At 45.1% G+C, this 19323-nt stretch overlaps 1 protein-coding gene across 1 annotated transcript; it reads right to left on the bottom strand.

Annotated features, from left to right (window-relative positions):
• Positions 1–1170: 1170 nt before the first annotated feature.
• Positions 1171–18785, bottom strand: CPT2 (carnitine palmitoyltransferase 2; the record flags this gene model as incomplete). Its single annotated transcript, XM_080691163.1, has 5 exons — positions 18613–18785; positions 9787–9867; positions 7236–7342; positions 3423–4727; positions 1171–1502 (listed from the first exon to the last, which is right to left on the bottom strand). The coding sequence occupies exons 1-5, from the start codon at positions 18762–18764 to the stop codon at positions 1171–1173; spliced, it is 1977 nt and encodes a 658-aa protein (XP_080547289.1). The 5' UTR covers positions 18765–18785.
• Positions 18786–19323: the final 538 nt, after the last annotated feature.

Below are 19323 nucleotides of genomic sequence, written 5' to 3'. Positions count from 1 at the left end.
CATCATATGACTCCAAGACAAGACAGAAAAATGGAGCTGTAGAGAAGAATGCTGAGCAGAGACAGGCCAGTGTGCCCAGCACACGCACCCTGAATATAAGCATCAAGGATCAGCCCTGTAACACTCAGTCGAGGAGTTGGTATTAAGAGCTAACAGGAGGGGACCTTGCTGTTCAAGTGAGGTCAGTACCTCACTAGACAGTGGAGGAGGAGAAGCAGACACTACCGAGCAGCAGCAGGACACACATTAGGCTCTAGCTATGTGCTTAAAGTTAATCCTTGTGATATCCCCACTCCTTAAGAATTGTAAAGAGGATTAAGTGACAACATATTGAAAGCAATTTGTAACCAGCCTACAAAATGCTTGGCTATGCCTCTACCATCTTGCACTCTATTAAGATGTATGACTACAATGCACCAATAAAAAAAAATTTTTAAAGCTGGAGCTGGGCATGGTGGCACTCGCTTGTAATCCTAGCATTTGGGAGGCTGAGATGGGAGGATTGTGGTTCGCAAACAGCCTCAGCTACTTAGGCCCTTTGCAACTCAATGAAGCCCTGTTTCAAGATAAAGAATAAAAAATCGGGCTAGGGGTGTAGTTCAGAGGTAGAAGGCCCCTGAGTTCCATCCCCAGTACCGAAACAAAATTAAAGAATTAAAAAGATGAGATAGGAATAGGGGTATAGCTTGAAGGTAGAATGTTACTGGGTTTTTTTAAACAGTTGGCATCTGTGAAGATGAAACAGTGCTTTCCATACTTCCTATATCGCCAGGAGCCAGTGGGAACTTACTGCCAGAAGGTTCTTTGTGGAGATTAGGAAATTAGGTTAAAAATACACACACACACACACACACACACACACACACACACACACACACTAATAATAATAATAGAAACCACTTCTAAGCAACAATTAAATTTTATTTCTGCTTAAACAATAAATAAACCTGAGTTATTTTTCCGAACCTCATCTCCTGATCGATGGATCTTAAAACTGAAATCTCGCATTATCTTTAGCTGTGATCTAGTCCCACTCAGAAATGATGTGTTTAGCTTCGACACCATGATCTTGCATCATGACTAGCTTTGTTAGGCACAGAACAGCACCACATGGGGCCCCGTTTTCATGATGGGGAAGCAGTGGGGCCTTGACCCTCCCCCACCCAGAAGCTAAGTCTTGATAGATTTGCCCTCTAAGGCATCAAACATGTCTTCTAAGGACTTCTCAACGCACTGGAGGAACTCCCGGGCATTGCGTCCTGGGTAGGAAGAGACGTTGCAGCCTATCCAGTTGTCGTGAACAGCATACCCAATGCCAAAACCATCAGGGACCACAGGTGCAAAGCCGCCGAGGTTCACTGCTGGGCTGCTCAGCGTGCTGGTAGACAGGATGTTGTGATTTATCTGCCTGTATGCAGGGTCCAGGTAGATCTCGGGCAGGGTGATCCCTTTGGCTGCTGCCAGGCACCGCAGAGCAAACAAGTGTCGGTCAAAGCCCTGGCCTGTCAGAGACAAAATGGGAAACCAGGAGTCTAAGAATCTCAGAACTGAAAAGGACCTTATGTGACCCTCCCATCTGTGACAGAAAGTCCCTGGAGAGAAAAACACGGGCCTGTCTACCTCTGCAGGTATACCTCCAGCTCACCAACCTTTGGAGCAGCTTATTCCAGAATATTTTACATTATTTTAATAATACTTCCCAGCTGTTAACAGCTGAGCTAAAAATGAGCCTAGAATAAAATTATTCTTCAAAAAATTCTGAATCAGTTTAGTCAAAGGTTAAGTTAATAGTTGAAGAAAGCTATGGACTCAAAAACTAAGATAAGTTGTGGCTGTAGCTCAGTGGTAAGTATGTGCTCAGCATGCACAAAAGGCCCTGAGTTCAAGCCCTAGCACCACCGAAAATAAATAAATAAAAAGACAAAACCCCAAGTCCAATTCATATGTAAAAGACAAGACTGAACCAGTGGAACAGAACACGAGGGATCCAGGACCAGGTTCTAATCTCAGCTGCCTACTCAGTTGCATTTGCTGTGTAACACGGCCAGTGACCTCAATTTCCTACCTATAAAATGGAGTAGGAAAACATTGGGTCTTGGAGGTCCCTTCCAGTCCCAGGACTTTATAGCTACTTGAAAGCACTGGACTATAAGATCTATCATGCTCTTTCCAGGACTTTATCACGTGAATTTTTATCACAAAGAGGTAAAGAAAGACTGTGCTCACACTTGGGAAGAGGCTGGGCGTGGCAGTGCATGCTCATAATTCCAGTACTTGGAGGCTAAGACAGGAGGAGTGCAGGTTTGAAGACAGCCTCAGCAATGTAGTGAAACTCACAGCAACCTCACGAGAAAGTTTCAAAACAAAAAAGAAAATAGGGCTGGGTATATAGTTCATAGGCAGAACACCCTGAATTCAATTCCCAGTACCCTACCCCCCCCAAAAAAAAAAAAAAACCTTGGGAAGAGCTTCTGAAATGACTTTTTTTTTTTTTTTTTTTTTTTGGCAGTACTGGGAGTGGAACCCAGAGGCTTTCTACCTCCGGGCTATACTCCTAGACCTATTTTATACTTTATTTGGAAACAGGGTCTCACTAAGTTGCTGAGAGCCTCACTAAGTAGCTGAGGCTAGCTTCAAACCTATGCAATCCATGCCGGGCGTGGTGGTGCACGCTTGTAATCCCCGCGCTTGGGAGGCGGAGACAGGAGGATAGCACAGGTTCGAAGCCAGCCACGCGTGCTGGCTTAGGAGACCCTGTTTCCAAATAAAAATGTAAAAATAGGTCTGGGAGTGTATCCCGGAGATAGAAGGGCTTCCAGGAACCCCAGTACCACCAAAAAAAACAAAAAAAAAGCCTATGCAATCCTATGTAATCCAGGGATTACAAGTGTGTGCCACCATGCCCGGCTTGAAATGACCTATTTTTAGGGATCTGAGGTGGAAGTAACAGGGTCTGGGGGCTTACAAATCCTCAACTGTCAAAAGTGAGTGTAAGCCAGAAGTGGTGCATACCTGTAATTCTAGTAAATCCTAGTACTTGGGAGGCTGAGACAGGTCATAGGTTTGAGGCCAGCCCCAGGAAATTAGCAAGTCCCTCAGAAACTTAATAAGACCCTGTTTCAAAATAAAAATAGAGCTGGAGTTATAGCTTGGAGGTAGAATGTCTCTGGGTTTAACCTCCAATAATACCCCAAAGTCAAATCTAACAAGCAATAAATGATAGAAAAGAGAAACATGAGTCACAATTGAAAGTGACCTTAAATGAGGGGAAAGTTAGATGTATTTCCCCATCCCTGCTCAGGACACAAGAACATTCTGATCCCTAGTGGCTGGTCTGGCTACAGACTGCGAGGGCAAGAAAACCTCAGTTGGGGAGCTGGCAGGTGAACTCGGCTGTGGGTGGAGTGTTACTGAGGCCTCACCCATTGCCGCCTCCTTGGTCAGCTGGCCGTGGTACTTGGAGCACTCGGCCATCATCTGCTGCAGCTCGCCGGCACTGTGCTTGGCAGGCTCCCTGACGAAGGCCTCAGAGCACCTCTTCGTGAAGACTGAGGCAGGGCGGATGGTCTCAGTGCGGCCGTGCTTGAACGCTGCTGTGCTGCAGGACTCGTAGGTGGCCACCGTCTGCCCATACTGCCGCAAGAAGGCCATCTGGAAGGCCAGCTGGGCCACGGCGTCTGGGCTCAGCTTCTGCTTCTTCAGGAATTCTTTGCCTCCTCTCTGAAACTGCACACAGTCGATGTTGAGGGTCTTCATGGTGGCATCAAACTTTTCCTTAGCAGCAGTGATGCCGGCCTTTAAGGCACTGTCCAGCTGGAAGCTGAGTTTTTGCACAGAAGCAGAAGAGTTGGTGATGGCTGGCTGGCTCTGGGGAGTGATGGCAGGGGCCTGAGTGCTGTCTTTAAACACTTCATTGAAAAACCTGAGCACGGCCACACCATCGCCCCAGGCGTGCTCAAAGTGGACTGCGGCCGTGCCATCCTTGGCTACGATGAGGTTAAAGGACTTATCAAACCAGCGGTTCGTGCCATCGCCGTGCAGCATAGTGTGGGACAAGTGGACGAGGTCCTTGACGGGGAAGTCGTCTAGGCAGAGGCAGAACACAGCGGAGTCCACCTTCCTCAGGGTCTCCTCATTGCCGCCACGTGCCAGCTTCTGCCTGAGCTCTGCCCAGACGTCTCGGTTCTCACTGGTCAGGTATGACAGAGGGAACTCGGGCGCGGGGCTGCTGTCTGCAAGAATGTACTTCAGATGTGCCTGGATTTCTGAGGGGTTTACAATGTTCCCATCTCGATCCAAGACATCAAAGACATAGAAATGTCCTTTTCTTAGTACAAGGAGGTGTCTGGCCTTTTCGTCAGTGAAGAGTTCATCCCGATTGAGTTTGGGTAAACGAGTTGAATTGAAAAGGCGAAAATACTGGGACATGTCCAGGGGATATGCATTGACCAAGTAGGCCCCATACCAGGACAGAGAGGAAGGCACAAAGCGTATGAGTCTCTTAAAGGTCTTAGTGTCACTTTTGGCAGGGTTCAAGTGGAACACTTCTGGCTCCAGAAGGCCAGCCCGGAGTGTCTTCAGAAACCGGACGGCAGAAACAGTCATGTTGGTGGCCCGGGTGAGCTGGTCATTGTACTCAGATTTGGGGTCAGGATTGAAGGCCATAAATGGATTAAAGTTCAGAACAATGGAATCTCGAGCAGTTAAATACATATCAAACCAGGGGCCTGAAAGAAAGGGGGGGGGGAACATCATTAAAAAGTTAATGCAGGCCGGGCATGGTGGCACACGCTTATAATCCCAGCATTTGGGAGGCTGAGACAGGAGGATCATGGTTCACAGCCAGCCTCAGCTACTTAGTGAGGCCCTCTGCAACTCAGAGAAACCCTGTTTCAAAATAAAGAATAAAAAATAGGGCTGGGGGTATAATTCGAAGGTAGAATACCCCTGGGTTCCATCCCCAGTACCACAAAAAAAAAAAAAGAAAGAAAAGAAAAAAGAAATACAGCAAAATGGTCATGAACTGACCCACACAAAAACACCTTATCTAAATTTTTAGAACATAGGGGACACAGAGAAATTTCTAAAAGCTTCCTGAGACAAAGGAAACCATCATAGGATCAAGACTAAGAATAACAGAAGACCTAGCAACAGTAACACTGGAAGCTAACACAATGGAGCACAGCCTTCAAAATTCTGTGGGAAAATTATTTCCAAAATAGCAACACAAGTTACCACTAAAGCATGAAAGTGGTTTTAAAACTTTTGCTTTTTGTATTCTGCATCAGGACAATAAAGGGAATGTGTGTTCTGAGAAAGTAAACTAGAAGCTAAGAAAGGGGAAAATGTGAAATCCAGGAAATAGGAATCTCAACAGGAGAAAAATGCAGAGACGCCCCAGCTCATGTTGAACTATCCCGGGAACTTCACCGCAGGCCAAGAGTTCACAGATCCGCCCAGAGCAAGCCAGAAGTTCTGAAAGAAACTTCATCAAAAGACCAAATTAACAGAGTAGCTAATGTGCTCTCAGACATTCAGAGGAGATTCAGATGGCTTGGGAGAAGCATAGGGATAAGTTATTAAACAAAAGAAAGGATGAGCCGGCGTGGTGGCACATGCTCGTAATCCCAGTATGTGGGAGACAGGCAGGAGGATCACGCAGGTTCGAAGCCAGCCTCAGCTACTTAGTGAGACTCAGCAATTTAGTGAGGCCCTGTTTCCAAATAAAAAGACAAAAAACAGGTCTGGGAATGTAGCCCTGAGGTAGAAAGCCCATAGGTCCCATTCCCAGTAACACACACACACACAAACACACACGAAAGAAAGGGTAAGAATATCAACTTCAGAGAAAAATGTTTGTATAGGAAAGGAAAAGTAGTCCCAGTATACTATATGACTCAGCTGACAATAGCATTTGTATGATCATAATAGTCAAAATGAGATATTCAGTTAACAAAAATTATAAATAACTGGAAAAATGAAGGGCTAGGAAGGGTGTGATTTTATACATTGTGAGGGAATATAAAAGACTGCCAAATTATAATAATAGATGTCAATTGATAATGACTAAAACTAAAAAAAAAACAAGACACAGTAATATATGTTTATAATTTTTTTTTTTGCAGGTCTAGGGATGGAACCCAGGGGCATTCGACCTCTAAGCTACACCCCCTGCCCTATTTTTTTTTTTTTATTCTTTATTATGAAACAGGGTCTCACTAAGTTGCAGAGGGCCTAAGTAGCTGAGGCTGTCTGCAAACCGTGATCCTCTGGTCTCAGCCTCCCAAATGCTGGGATTATAAGCATGCGCCACCATGCCCGGCTCCCAGCCCTATTTTTTATTCTTTATTTTATTTACTTATTTATTATTATTATTATTATTATTATTATTATTATTTTATTTTTTTATTTTTTTGGTGGTACTGGGGTTCCTGGAAGCCCTTCTACCTCTGGGCTACAGTCCCAGACCTATTTTATACTTTTTTTATTTTTTGGAAACAGGGTCTCTTAAGCCAGCACAGCTGGCTTCGAACCTGCGCAATCCTCCCTCCACCTCCCAACCGCGGGGATTACAAGTGTGTGCCACCACGCCCGGCTTTATTCTTTATTTTAAAACAAGGTCTCACTAAGTTGCAGAGGGCCTCACTAAGTAGCTGAGGCTGGCTGCAAATCTTCCTGTCTCAGACTCCCAAGTACTGGGATTACAAGTGTGTGCCACCACACCCTGCTAAAATAAGATTTTTTAAAAAGAGCTGGGAATGAAGTTCAGAGACAGAACGCTCCTGGGTTCAGTCCCCAGTACTGCCAAACTAAGGGGAAAAAAAAAAAAAAAAGGAAGTGGGAAGAACTTGGATAAAGACCTAGAAGAATGGAAGGCTAGTAGGTTCAGGGAACTCTCGAGTTCAGATTGGAAGTGTGAAGTGTATCAGGGAGAGTCATGGGAGAGGAGGCTAGAGAGGGCAGCTAGCCATCCTCTTCAGACTGGCCCCTATTAGGTTCCATCGCCATCGACCTACAGAGAAGGCAAGTCACTGCTCCAGCGCATGGGCCCCAGTCTGCACCTTAGTGGAAGAGCAACTCACGCTGCCTTCATAGTTCTTTCAGGAAGCCGGGGGTGTTGCTTCAATGCTGCTCTCACGGAAAACATCCCTGAGACCAGAGCAGGAGAAAGGTGCCTTATTTTCCACTATGGGAGAGTCTGGGGAAAAGTTGTGCCCACAGCACAGCCCACCTACCTGAAATGTAGCTTGTGTGTTTATTCTGCTTGTCCTGAGCAACCAGCTCATTGTGCAATTCTTTTCCAATCCCATTTTCAAAATTCTTAGAAAACTGTTCTGTTTTCCTGAAATGTTCAAGAAAAGACAGAATTAAACCATAGTAGGAAATACATAATTTTTAGGTTCACGGCCAAGAATTCATATAGGGAGCTTTGGGTCCCCAACAGCATATCCCTAGAACTTGGGGATAAGATTAGAAAGTACCTGTGAATAGAAGGACAGGAATCAGTCAAAACAGATAGACCTAGGAGATGAGGACGATTAATCAATAGCTCACAAAATAATCTGAACTCCAGGAAGTAGTTTGGCATAGAGGAAAGGACATAAGCTTTGGAGTCAAAAAGAGCTAAGTTTAGCCAGCTGTGGTGGCGCACGCTTGTAATCCCCGCGCTTGGGAGGCGGAGACAGGGGTATCGCGCAGGTTCGAAGCCAGCCTCAGCTGGCTTAAGAGACCCTGTTTAAAAAAAAAAAAAAAAAAGGTCTGGGAGTGTAGCCCGGAGGTAGAAGGGTTTCTAGGAACCCCAGTAACACCAATTAAAACACACACACACACACACACACACACACACACACACACACACACACACAGAAAACCACAAAAAACAAAAAAAGAGCTAAGTTTGAATCCTAGCTCCATCACTTTCAAACTGTGATTTTGCATGTTACTCAAGCTCTCTGAGTCTCAGCCTCTTGATGAGTAAATGAGAGATAATAACACCACCTTACATAAAGTCTAAAACATAATACTCAGTAAGTGGTAGCTATTAATTTATTATCATATTAAGAGAAACTTCAAATGACTAACAAGGAATATTTAAAACCAGAGTTCATCTGCTTGTTACTATCCATTCTGATTTGAATGGCAATGTCAGTTAACTGTACCAAAAATTCCCATTTAGTTTTGGGGGTGTGGTGGGGTGGGGTGGTGTGTATGTGTGCACACACACATTTTATATGGGGGATTGAATCCAGGAGAATTTACCTCTAAGCTACATACCCAGCCCTACTTTATTTTTATTTTGAAACAGTCTCACTAGGCTGATGAAAATCTCACTACTTGCTGACACTGGCCGTGAACCTATGTCCTCCTGTCTCAGCCTCCCAAATACTGGGATTACAGGCACGCACCACCATGCTTGGCAAAAAATTTCCATTTTGGAAAAATAATACTGAACAATACTAGGCTATAAAAGCTTAATGCAACCCACTTTTTGACAATATCCAATGTTATTTATTTATCTATTTATTTTGTAGTACTAGGGACAGAACCCAGGGGCATTCTACCTCTGAGCTACGCCCTCTGCCCTATTGTGTGTGTGTGTGTGTGTGTGTGTGTGTGTGTGTGTGTGTGTGTGTGTTACTATGGGTGGAACCCAGGGGCTTTTCTACTTCCAGGCTATACTCCGAGACCTATTTTATACTTTTTTTGGAAACAGGGTCTCACTAAGTTGCTGAGATCCTCACTAAGCAGCTGAGGCTAGCCTCAAACCTGTACAACCCTCCTGTTGTACTGGGATTACAATACAAGCATGCGCCACCACGCCCGGCCCCCAGCCCTATTTTTTATTCTTTATTTTGAAGCAGAGTCTCACCGAGTTGTAGAGGGCCTCACTAAGTAGTTGAGGCTGGCCAAGAACCCCGATCCTTCTGTCTCAGCCTCCCAAATGCTGGGATTACAAGGGTATGTCACCATGCCCAGCTCCAATATTATTTCTGAATTTATACTGTATTAGTTTCCTAGGCCTGCTATAACAAACTACCACAAAATAGATGGTGCTTAAAGCAACAGAAATTTATTCTCTCATAGTTCGGGAAGCTAGAATACAAAATCAAGACATCAACAGAACCGTATCTCTAAGACTCTAGGGGAGAATCTGCTCTGGGCCCTACTCTTAGGTTCTGGTGTTGCCAGTAATCTTGGTGTCCCTTTTTGATGCCAACACTAAGCTCACATGGCTGTCCCTGTGTCTCTTCTACTCTTCTTATAAGAACATCAGTCATACTGGATTAAGGACCTACTTTACTCCAATAGGACCTCATCTTAACATACTACATTTGTGATAACCTTATTTCCAATAAAGTCACATTCTGAGGTTTTTAAAAGAGCATAAATATGGGAGGCGCATCATCCAGCCCCATAAACATGCTCGACAAGGCAAACTTCTGGCCTGCCATTTGGTCCTCAACGGGCCTCCCTATCAGGCACATATGCCCTCTGCAAAGAACCAGTGCCAGCAGGCCTCCCAGGCACAGCTGCCAGGATAAAGTACAAGTGTGGCATTGGGCTTATCAGCCATCTCCTGCTGAGTCTGGTGAGAGGGACTCTCACCTCAAGGCTTGGTCAGTCCTCTATGAATGAAAATCTATCTCCTGTACTTGCAAATGCATAACCTAGGTAGGCTCCAGGGACCCAACCAAGTCAATGCTGCCTGAAGTGTGGTCCTCCGTATATGCCAGCAGGCACTTCTGAGCCACCCAGCCACGGTCGTCAGGGCTTCTCAGTGTTTACCTGAACTGGCTGTCATCCAAGAGCGGCTTCTGTGCACTGAGGTATCTCCTAATGGTGTCTTCGAGCTTGGGAATAGGCAGCCTGGAAAGAAAGCGAGGTCAGTGTGAGGCTGACAATATGTGGAAGAGGTTAATTAACTTCACAGGCAAAGCAATAAACTAATTACTGATAATTTCCCTCCACACAACAGCAACAAAGGGAGGCCCCTGACAAAACAGAACTGAAGGATGGAGCTGGGGCTGGGCTCACGTAGAAGGCTTGCCTGGCACACATTGGCTCAAGTATGAAGTCGTGGGTCTGATCCCCAGCAACACACACACACACACACACACACACACACACACACACACACACACACGGCAAACACAAAAATAGAATTAATGAATTTACTAATGTATCAATGAATACTCTACCTTTTTTTTTCAGTATGAGGGGTTGAACCCATAGGTACTCTACCACTGAGTTATGCCCCAACCCTCTTTATTTTTTACTATGAGACAGGGTCTCCTTAGCTACTCTCAAATTTGCAGTCTTTCTGCCTCAGCCTCCAGAGTTATTAAGATTACAGGCATGAACCATTGCACCTGAAATTTATAACTATGATTTTAAGTAAAATAAGAACATAATCATTTTTAATAATAATTCAATATGGGAAATCAGAGACCACCGCCAAGTATTCCTATTTCCTGGCCTTGGTGACAGTTCCTATGCTAATACTGTATTGGCATTGATTGAATCCTACCCTTAGGTTGAACAACTGTATTTTTCTCTATTGAGATAAACAGAAAAGGGTTTCGTTTTAAAAATTCTCTTGTGCATTTTACAACAGGGAATCATGTAAGAGTATAACACAGATCTATCAAAAAGCCAGCCTAACTTGGGGACTATTCACTGAAAGGTAGAAACTGAACGCCAAGCCATGCCATGCCACCAGGAATCCTACTCAGAAACACCGGACGCTCATTGCTTAAGTAGCAGGAACAACAGCTTGCCCACGCATCACATCTCTACCAGGAGCTTCCCAGCGATGCCTATGGTGGTGAGTTACTGGTCCAGGGTCAACTGAAAAAGCACGGGCAGGAGGTGAGGTGTATTTTCTTACATCTCAATACTCTTACTGAAAGAGAAATACCCTAGTATTAAAACAACAGTAGTTACTAGGTTACCTCTGGCAACTCAAAACTAGCACCAATATATGCAAAATACCCAGAGGTATCAGTCACTTAGGAAAACTGAAACCTTAACCACAAAGCATAGTTTAAGAGTTTAGTTTAAGCCGGGCGTGGTGGCGCACGCTTGTAATCCCCACGCTTGGGAGGCAGAGACAGGAGGATCGCGCAGGTTCGAAGCCAGCCGCGTGCGCTGGCTTAGGAGACCCTGTTTCCAAATAAAAATGTAAAAATGGGTCTGGGAGTGTAGCCCGGAGGTAGAAGGGCTTCCAGGAACCCCAGTACCACCAAAAAAAAAAAAAAAAAAAAAAAGAGTTTAGTTTAAGATATTCTGTGGTTCTTCCACTTATTTTTCAATGCATGTTTATCCATTACATGATATTAAAAATAAATTTGAATTATTTACAACCATTGTAAACTAATGCCCTAAGTACTATTCAAAACAATGTAACACTGTAACTACCCTTACATTTACACAGAAAACCCTTAACACAACCTAATATTAGAGAAAGTTGTCTACTTAAATTTCTCAGGACAGCCAGGTAAGGTGGCTCACACTTATAAATCCAGCAGTTGGGAGGCTGAGACAGGAGGATCGCAGTTCATGGACAGCCTCAGCTACTTAGTGAGGCCCTTTGCAACTCAGTGAGACCCCGTTTCAAAATAAAAAATAGGGCTGGGAGTGTAACTAGGAGGTAGAATGCCCCTGGGTTCCATCCTCAGTACTGCAAATAAATATATAAATACATAAATACATAAAAATAGGGCTGGGGGTGTTGCTCAGAGGTAGAATGCCCCGAGGTTCCATCCCCAGTACTGAAAAAAAAAAAAAAATCTTAGGACTTTGTATTGACACTAAGGATATTAATAAAAGTTTATCTTCAGGAAAATTCTAAATTAGAGACAATGACAATTTGACAAACAATCCCTTATTTAAAACTTCAAAAGTATTAACTCCAGACTTATGTCTCTTTAGTGGGGTAGCAAATTTTCAGAGTGATGACTTATGTTTGAGTTACTAATATAATAGAAATTAAATTTCCCAGAGAGACCTAAGATGAGGTAGCATAGACTATACATAAAAAGTGTTATCATGGATACAAAATCCATGTTTTCTATAAGATATAATAATGGTAACTTAATGAATATTTATTTATTTATTTTTGTGATACCAGGGATTGAACCCCAGGGGCATCCTACCTCTAAGCTACAACCCAGGCTTTATTTATTTTTTTTATGGCACTGAGGATTGAACCCAAGCGAATTCTACTTCTGACCTACACCCCCAGCCTGATTTTATTTCTTATTTGGAAACACTAAGTTGCTGATGGCCTCACTAAGTTGCCAAAGCTGACTATGAACCTGCTATCCTCCTGTCTCATTCTCCAAAGTACTGGAATTACAAGTGTGTGCCACTATGCCTGGTTCTTTGTTTGTTTGTTTGTTTTTGTTTTTGTTTTTGAAACAAAGTCTAGCCAGGTTGCTGAGAGTCTTACTATATTGCTGAGGCTGTCCTCAAGCCTGGAATCCACCTGTCTCAGCCTCCCCAGTGTTGGTATTACAGGTGTGCAACACCGCGCCTGGCTTAATGAATATTTAGGTCTCTATTTTTGCCTTCTATCAAATATGTTCATGTAAATGCCATATAGCAATATGGATCACATCATGAGATTACTTAATACCTGGCAGACAGTGGCCATGACTGTGAAGTTACTGGCTCACGATGAAATGAGAAATATATGGGCAGTGTAACGAGCTGTTCACAAAGCTAAATTTGCTTCATTTACGTCTGGCCTGAGCTGGGCTTGGTGGCTTATGCCTGTAATCCCAGTACTTGCAAGGTTGAGACAGGAGGATTGCAGGCTTGAGGCCAGCCTCAGCAATTTAGTCAGGCCCTGAGATACTTAGCAACACCCTATACTTAGCAACACCCTGTTTCAAAACAAAAAATAAAAGTGCTGGGGTAGTGTAGCATGGAGGTAGAAAGCCCTGGGATCAATCTCTAGTACTAAAATAAATAAATAAATAAATATTCCTAATTCTATTATTATTATTATTATTAATTATTATTATTTTGCAGTACTGGGGATGGAACTCAGGGGCATTCTACCTCGAGCCCTATATTTTATTCCTTATTTTGAAACAGGGTCTCATTGAGTTACAAAGGGCCTAAGTAGCGGAGGCTGTCCACGAACCACGACCCTCCTGTTTCAGCCTCCTGAATGCTGGGATTACAAGTGTGTGCCACCACACTCAGCTTAGATTATGTATTTTTGAGGGTCATTAAATCCTCCCTTAAAAAAATTTTTTTTGTGGTACTGGGGATGGAACCCAGGGGCATTCTACTTCCGAGCTACACCCCCAGCCCTATTTTTTATTCTTTATTTTGAAACAGGGTCTCACTGAGTTTCATAGGGCCTCACTAAGTAGTAGCTGAGGCTGTCCTCAAACCACGATCCTCTTGTCTCAGCCTCCCAAATGCTGGGATTACAAGCGTGTGCCACCATGCCTGGCTTAAATCCTTCCTTTTAAGAAAATACTGATAGAAGTATTTCCCCCTCTAATTTCACTGATCTGTGAAATCAAAAAGTATAAGAACTATTGGCGAAGCCAGGCCTGGTGGCGCACGCTTGTAATCCCCGCGCTTGGGAGGCTGAGACTGGAGGATCGCACAGGTTTGAATCCAGCCTCAGCTACTTAGTGAGGCTCTCAGCAACTTAGTGAGACCCTGTTTCCAAATAAAGTATAAAATAGGTCTGGGAGTACAGCCTGGAGGTAGAAAGCGTCTGGGTTCCACCCCCAGTACCACACACACACACAAAGAACTATTGGCACATTGGAAAAAGAATGAGATTTATAATCAAACCTAGGCTTGGATCCAACTTTGCCAGTTAATTGCTAATTATATGCATATAGGCGGCAAATTATTATAAATTATAGGTGGTAATTATTATTCCATTTCTGTGCTAGAGTTGGAGAGAATCACCTCACAGAGAGATCTGAAATGCACCTATCAACTTCCAATCTCATCTAGCACATGTAACATGTGAGGCTAAGTTCATAGTCTCTGGACTCACACAGACCAAGTCATACCACCTTCTCCCTTATCTTCATCTCATTATCATTCCTACTCTCATTATCCAACCCAAGGAGAGGAGGAGGATGGATCAAGCGTGAACTGTAGTATTTACTGATTTCTGTGATGTATCAGTACTCCCACTGTGGCCAGTTTCAAACTACCAACACTCTATCACTGAGTGCAGACCCGGGAAGAAGTGCACAGAACTGGCTCTTGTGGTGGTGGCATGTATAGAGAGGGGCCTCCGTACTCACGGTTCTTCCTCTAAAACCCCTTCCCTGACCTCTGTTGCCACAGAGAAGGCCTTTAATAGGTGTCCAATGAATTGATTACTCCTGTTTTACCCCCTTAGTCTGTTTTATGCTGCTATAACAGAATACCAGAGACTGAGTCATCTGTAAAGAAAAGAAATTTATTTCTTATGGTTTGGGAGGATGAGAAGTCTGAGATCAAGTGGCCAACACATCATGAGGGTTTTCTTGTTGCATCATAGCATGGCAGAAGGCATCATATGGTTGAGCGGGGCCTTACATTTATTTATTTATTTATTTATTTTGAAACAGAGCCTCACTAAGTTGCAAAAGGCCTAAGTAGTAGCTGAGGCTGTCCTCAAACTGCCATCCCCAACAGTGGTACTAGGGATGGAACCCAGGGGCGTTATACCTCCCAGGCACACCCCCGGCCCTATTTTTTTATTCTTTATTTGGAAACAGGGTCTCACTAAGTTGCAAAGGACTTCACTAAGTAGCTAAGGCTGGCCTCAAACCTAATCCTCTGTCTCAGCCTCCCGAATGCTGGGATGAATGCTGGGATTACAAGCATGCGCCACCACGCTCAGCTCCAAACTTACTTTCAAATAAAACCCACCCTCTTGATAACAATATTAATCCATTCATGAGGGCAGAGCTCTCAAGACCTAACCACTTTGTGAAGGTCCAACCTCTCAGTGCTATTGCATGGGGATGCGGTTTCCAATACGTAAACTTTGGGGACAACCCCAGCACCCTAGATCTTTCTCTGTCACCTCAGTGGCATTTATTTATGTCTCTCTCCATCTGACTGTGTGATCCTTAATGGATGCTTGAAACTGAGATCCTGTGGAAGACAGAGATTCTCTCCACCTGCCCCCTGGGTCTGACGTCCTCTCATGTGTCTCTCCCTCACTATGTCTTTCATCCTAAATGCACATGTTTTCTCAATGCTGGGTCCTCTGCCCTCTTCTGGCTGTAGAGTCCCTCCGTTGACTCCTGTGACAATAGTTTTGAACTTCAGGGTCTCCTCCAAACATGCAGTGAAAGAGATCATTGAAAGAGCACGATCCTGCCACCTATAGACATATTCTTGCTTAGGCCCTGGGAGATAGCTGGGAAAAGTACAAGCTGTGAAATTAGACAAACCTGCGTTCAAATATTAAGTCACTTTCTAGAAGGTAGGGAGATTAATGGTTACAAAGGGTGGCAGGAGGGATGGGATGGGATGGGTTTGAGGAGAGCAGGTTTGGGAGAGCTTTATGTTTGTTTTTACTGTTCTGGGGATCAAACCCAGATCTGGGAGAGTGTATGCAGCATTGCTTGGGGATAAAATTATTCTGGAAGTCAAGATGATCGATGTGAAAGACATGCCTTTGGGACCCAGAACATTACTGCTTCCACCTCTGTCTCACACTCTGGAATCTGCCTCTCCTGCCTCCCTCATGGATTCGGTCTGTGGTTTTTCTTAAGTTTTTAGGTGATAACTGGTGTTACCAGTTATCACCTAAAGTGATCAAGGATTAAGAAAAACAATAGATTAAGAAAAACCACAGACCTAACTTGGGGCCTGATAATGGCCTGTAATCTCATGTTGACACAGGAGGATCACAGGTTCAAAATCAGCCTCAGCAACTTAGCTAGACTCTCAGCAACCTAGTGAGACTCTATTTCAAAACAAAAACAAAACAAAACTAATAAAAGGGATGGGGCTGTAGTTCAGAGGTAGAATGCTCCTGGGTTCAATCCCAAGTACACACATACAAAAAAAAAATCTAGCTGAAGTATACACCTAAGAATGTTTAAAATGGTAAAGTTTATGTTATGTATTATTTGTCATATTCTCACAGGGGAAAAAAACCAAGAGGAAAAAAAAACCTTATAAAACAAGCAAATGACCTGGGCATGTTGGCACATGCCTGTAAATCCTAGTACTTGAGAGGCTGAGACAGGCGACTTGCAGGTTTGAGGACAGCCTTAGCAAGTAGTAAGACTCTCAGCAACTTAGATCATTTCAAAATAAAAATTAAATGTGGCTGGGGGTGTAGTTTGGAGGTAGAATGCCTCTGGGTTCAATCCCCAGTAACACACACACACACACACACTCAAATGACAGTGCAAAGGTTCCTAGTGAGAGTCAAAGGCCACCTGGTTAAAAGGCAGCAGTGATGGGTCACTGATAGATCAGTTAGAGGGAGGAAATGACTGGTAGGTTTCCCTATCTCTGACATCTTATCTCAGTGTCATCTCTACATCAGCTCCAGGAGTTGCATGTGGCCATTCTGACTTCACAGGTACTATGGCTCTACATTAAACTGAATTGCCCAAAATTACAGCTAAAGAGTTGTAAATATATAGAGTCTTAAAGTAAGTCCTACCAGACTTCAAAGTGAGGGCTTCCCACCGTGACATCAATATGAGCGTCAAAGACAATACATTTTACTCACCCAGAATCTCAGACTCAAAGAATTTCATCTCTCACCTAACTCCCACTTTATAGGTGAGGTAATGGAGACCTGAGGAAACTGGCTGCTTAATGGGTGATGGGTGGTTGTTTGTACTTCTAGATTTCTACAGATTTTTGTGCTGTGGATGGGGCTAGAATAAACAATCTTAGTCTTTTCAGCTTTTCAAGGCTGAACTGCAGAAATATCCTCTGATTTTAAACCTGGGTGTGGCCCAGGCCTGCCTGAAAGTCAATGACCATGACTCTGAGCTTGGCAAGTGAAGACAGGGCTGTCAGTCCTCACCTTTCCCCCACATACTGACGTAGCTCAGACACACAGGCTGAGGAGGAGAAGGCAGGTCCCAGGCTTATCCACACACACCCTTTATTCCCTCCCCCTCCCGTCAAATCCAGATAATCTCATTTTCATTTGTCTTAGATGTTTGCACACTGTAATTTCACAAGAATCACCCTTGGATGATCTTCCTGAAAGGCCAGGGTGGGCAGGGATAAGGCTAGGCTAAATGGAACTCCTGGGTGGAGAAAGGCAGCAGTCCTGTGCCGAGGGCAAGGCCTCTGCTATAAAGCTGTTCTTGAAGAAGCAGCTCTGGCCTGGGGATGCCTTGTGGCACTCTGGTGAGGGAGAAGGGCTCTGAGACAAATTTGGAAGTTGGCTCCAGGAACTAAATGGTGAATGAGCAGAGAACACAGTTTAGGTTTGGTTTTAGAAAGTGAAGAAAATTTCTAATACTGGAGGAGACCTGACAAGTTAGAGGAAGGCTGGGAGTCAAAAAAAAAAAAAAAAAAAAAAAAGCCAGGCGTGGTGGCGCACGCTTGTAATCCCCGCGCTTGGGAGGCGGAGACAGGAGGATCGCACAGGTTCGAAGCCAGCCGCGCTGGCGTAAGAGACCCTGTTTCAAAAATATAAAATAGGTCTGGGAGTGTAGCCCGGAGGAAGAAGGGCTTCCAGGAACCCCAGTACCACCAAAAAAAAAAAAAAAAGAAGGAAAACTGAAAGCCAGATTTAAGGAAGATTAAGGCTACTTCGATAGAGGAAGTAGATTCGGGGTGAAATATTTCAGAGGGCAGGGGTAGCTTAAGGTGAAGGGTAGTGAGAATGTGGGAGAGTCCTGCATCCAATTTGAGTAAGATGGAGTTTGGGAGGAGTATTGAGGTTGGGCTCAAGTTACAGGGGATGAAGCAGGCGAGGGAGGAACATTTTAAAGGAAAGAACCTGAAGCGAGAGGTGCTGAGGAGGGTTTGGTGGGGGTGAGAAGCTTCTGGGTAAAGACTGGACATAGAACTTAGGATGGACTTGGGTGGAGGGTAAGTTGAGGGTAAGAGTGAACATGAGGGGTGTGCTTGTGGGATTGATGGGGCATAAAAAAAAACAAGGTACTGGAGAGATGAGGAGTGAGGCTGAGCATTCTGGGTTGTGGGTAAAGAAGGTGCAGTCCTGGGAGAAGCTGAGGGAGGGTAACCAATATTAGTGTCAGGAATTGCCTACCCCTATTAGGGAGGAACGCTTGAAGTACCACCCATGCACCCCAGCGGTAGGGGTTAGAGTGGTGTGGGTGGTATAAACGCAGGTAGAACATTTTCCAAGGAGAAATGTGAGGAACTCAGGATATCTGGTTGGAAGTCAGGTTAGTGGGAAGGGTTCACTAAGGAGAATCTGGGAATCAGAGGACGATGGGAAGATTCTGGAAGAGAACTAGAGGGTTCCAGGGTTCTGGGCTGGCGATTCCGAAAGTCACAGTACTTCCAGACTGGGGGATGTGGCTGCCTCCAAAGTAGGGGACTGGGGCGGAAGCAGGTCCTGTAGTCCCGAGCCAGCGGAGTCGGGCTGGGCCCATCCTGGGCTGGCGGCGGGGCCGGGCTCACCTGGGCAGGCTGTCCTGGTAGTGCATGGTGGGCACGATGCTGTGCTGCAAGTACTGGGCAGGCCCGGGGCCGGCGCTGAGGGGCCGACAGGGGGCTCCGGGGCCGAGGGCAGGGCCCCGGGGCCAGGCGCGCAGCAGCAGGCGAGGCACCATCGTCCAGGGCGGCAGCGGCGGCGAGAGCACGGCGGGCGGGGGAATTCTGCTGCGGAGAAGGCCGCTGCCCTCGGAGCCGGGGACACAGCGTCAGGGCCTTGGTGTCCAGTTTGTCTCCGCCCACGGGGCCACTTCCGGCTGTGGGCGCCCTCTGGCCCCGCCCACATTCCGAACACGCCCAATCGCCGGGCCCACCCACACTTGGACACGCCCGTCCCCGGGGTCCGCCCACGGACACGCCCACTGCCTGGTCCCACCCACGCCAGGCCCGCCCTCCTGACCTGGCAGCCTTCTGACGGCTGATCTCCCTTGCTGTCCCCCCGGAGGCGGCAAACTGAACCCCCAAGCTCTCCCTTGTCTTGGTGTGGAGCAAGCTAGGCACGCCAACTGAAGAAAAAGAAAAGCAGAAATACATTTTTTTCTGCAATCTGATAAGCCTATAGGGAACGAAGGCTCTGTCTCTGAGAGACTCTTGGACAACATTTTAAACTTCTCTGTCTTCACCTAAGTAGATATCATGAACAACATACCTCCCACAAGTTTAGATTTACTTAAACAA

The sequence above is a fragment of the Muscardinus avellanarius genome (assembly GCF_963383645.1).
Source record: "Muscardinus avellanarius genome assembly, chromosome: 3".
Classification (NCBI taxonomy): Eukaryota; Metazoa; Chordata; class Mammalia; order Rodentia; family Gliridae; genus Muscardinus; species Muscardinus avellanarius.
Note: the sequence above shows the minus strand (reverse complement) of the source record. Positions and strands in the feature narration are given on the sequence as shown.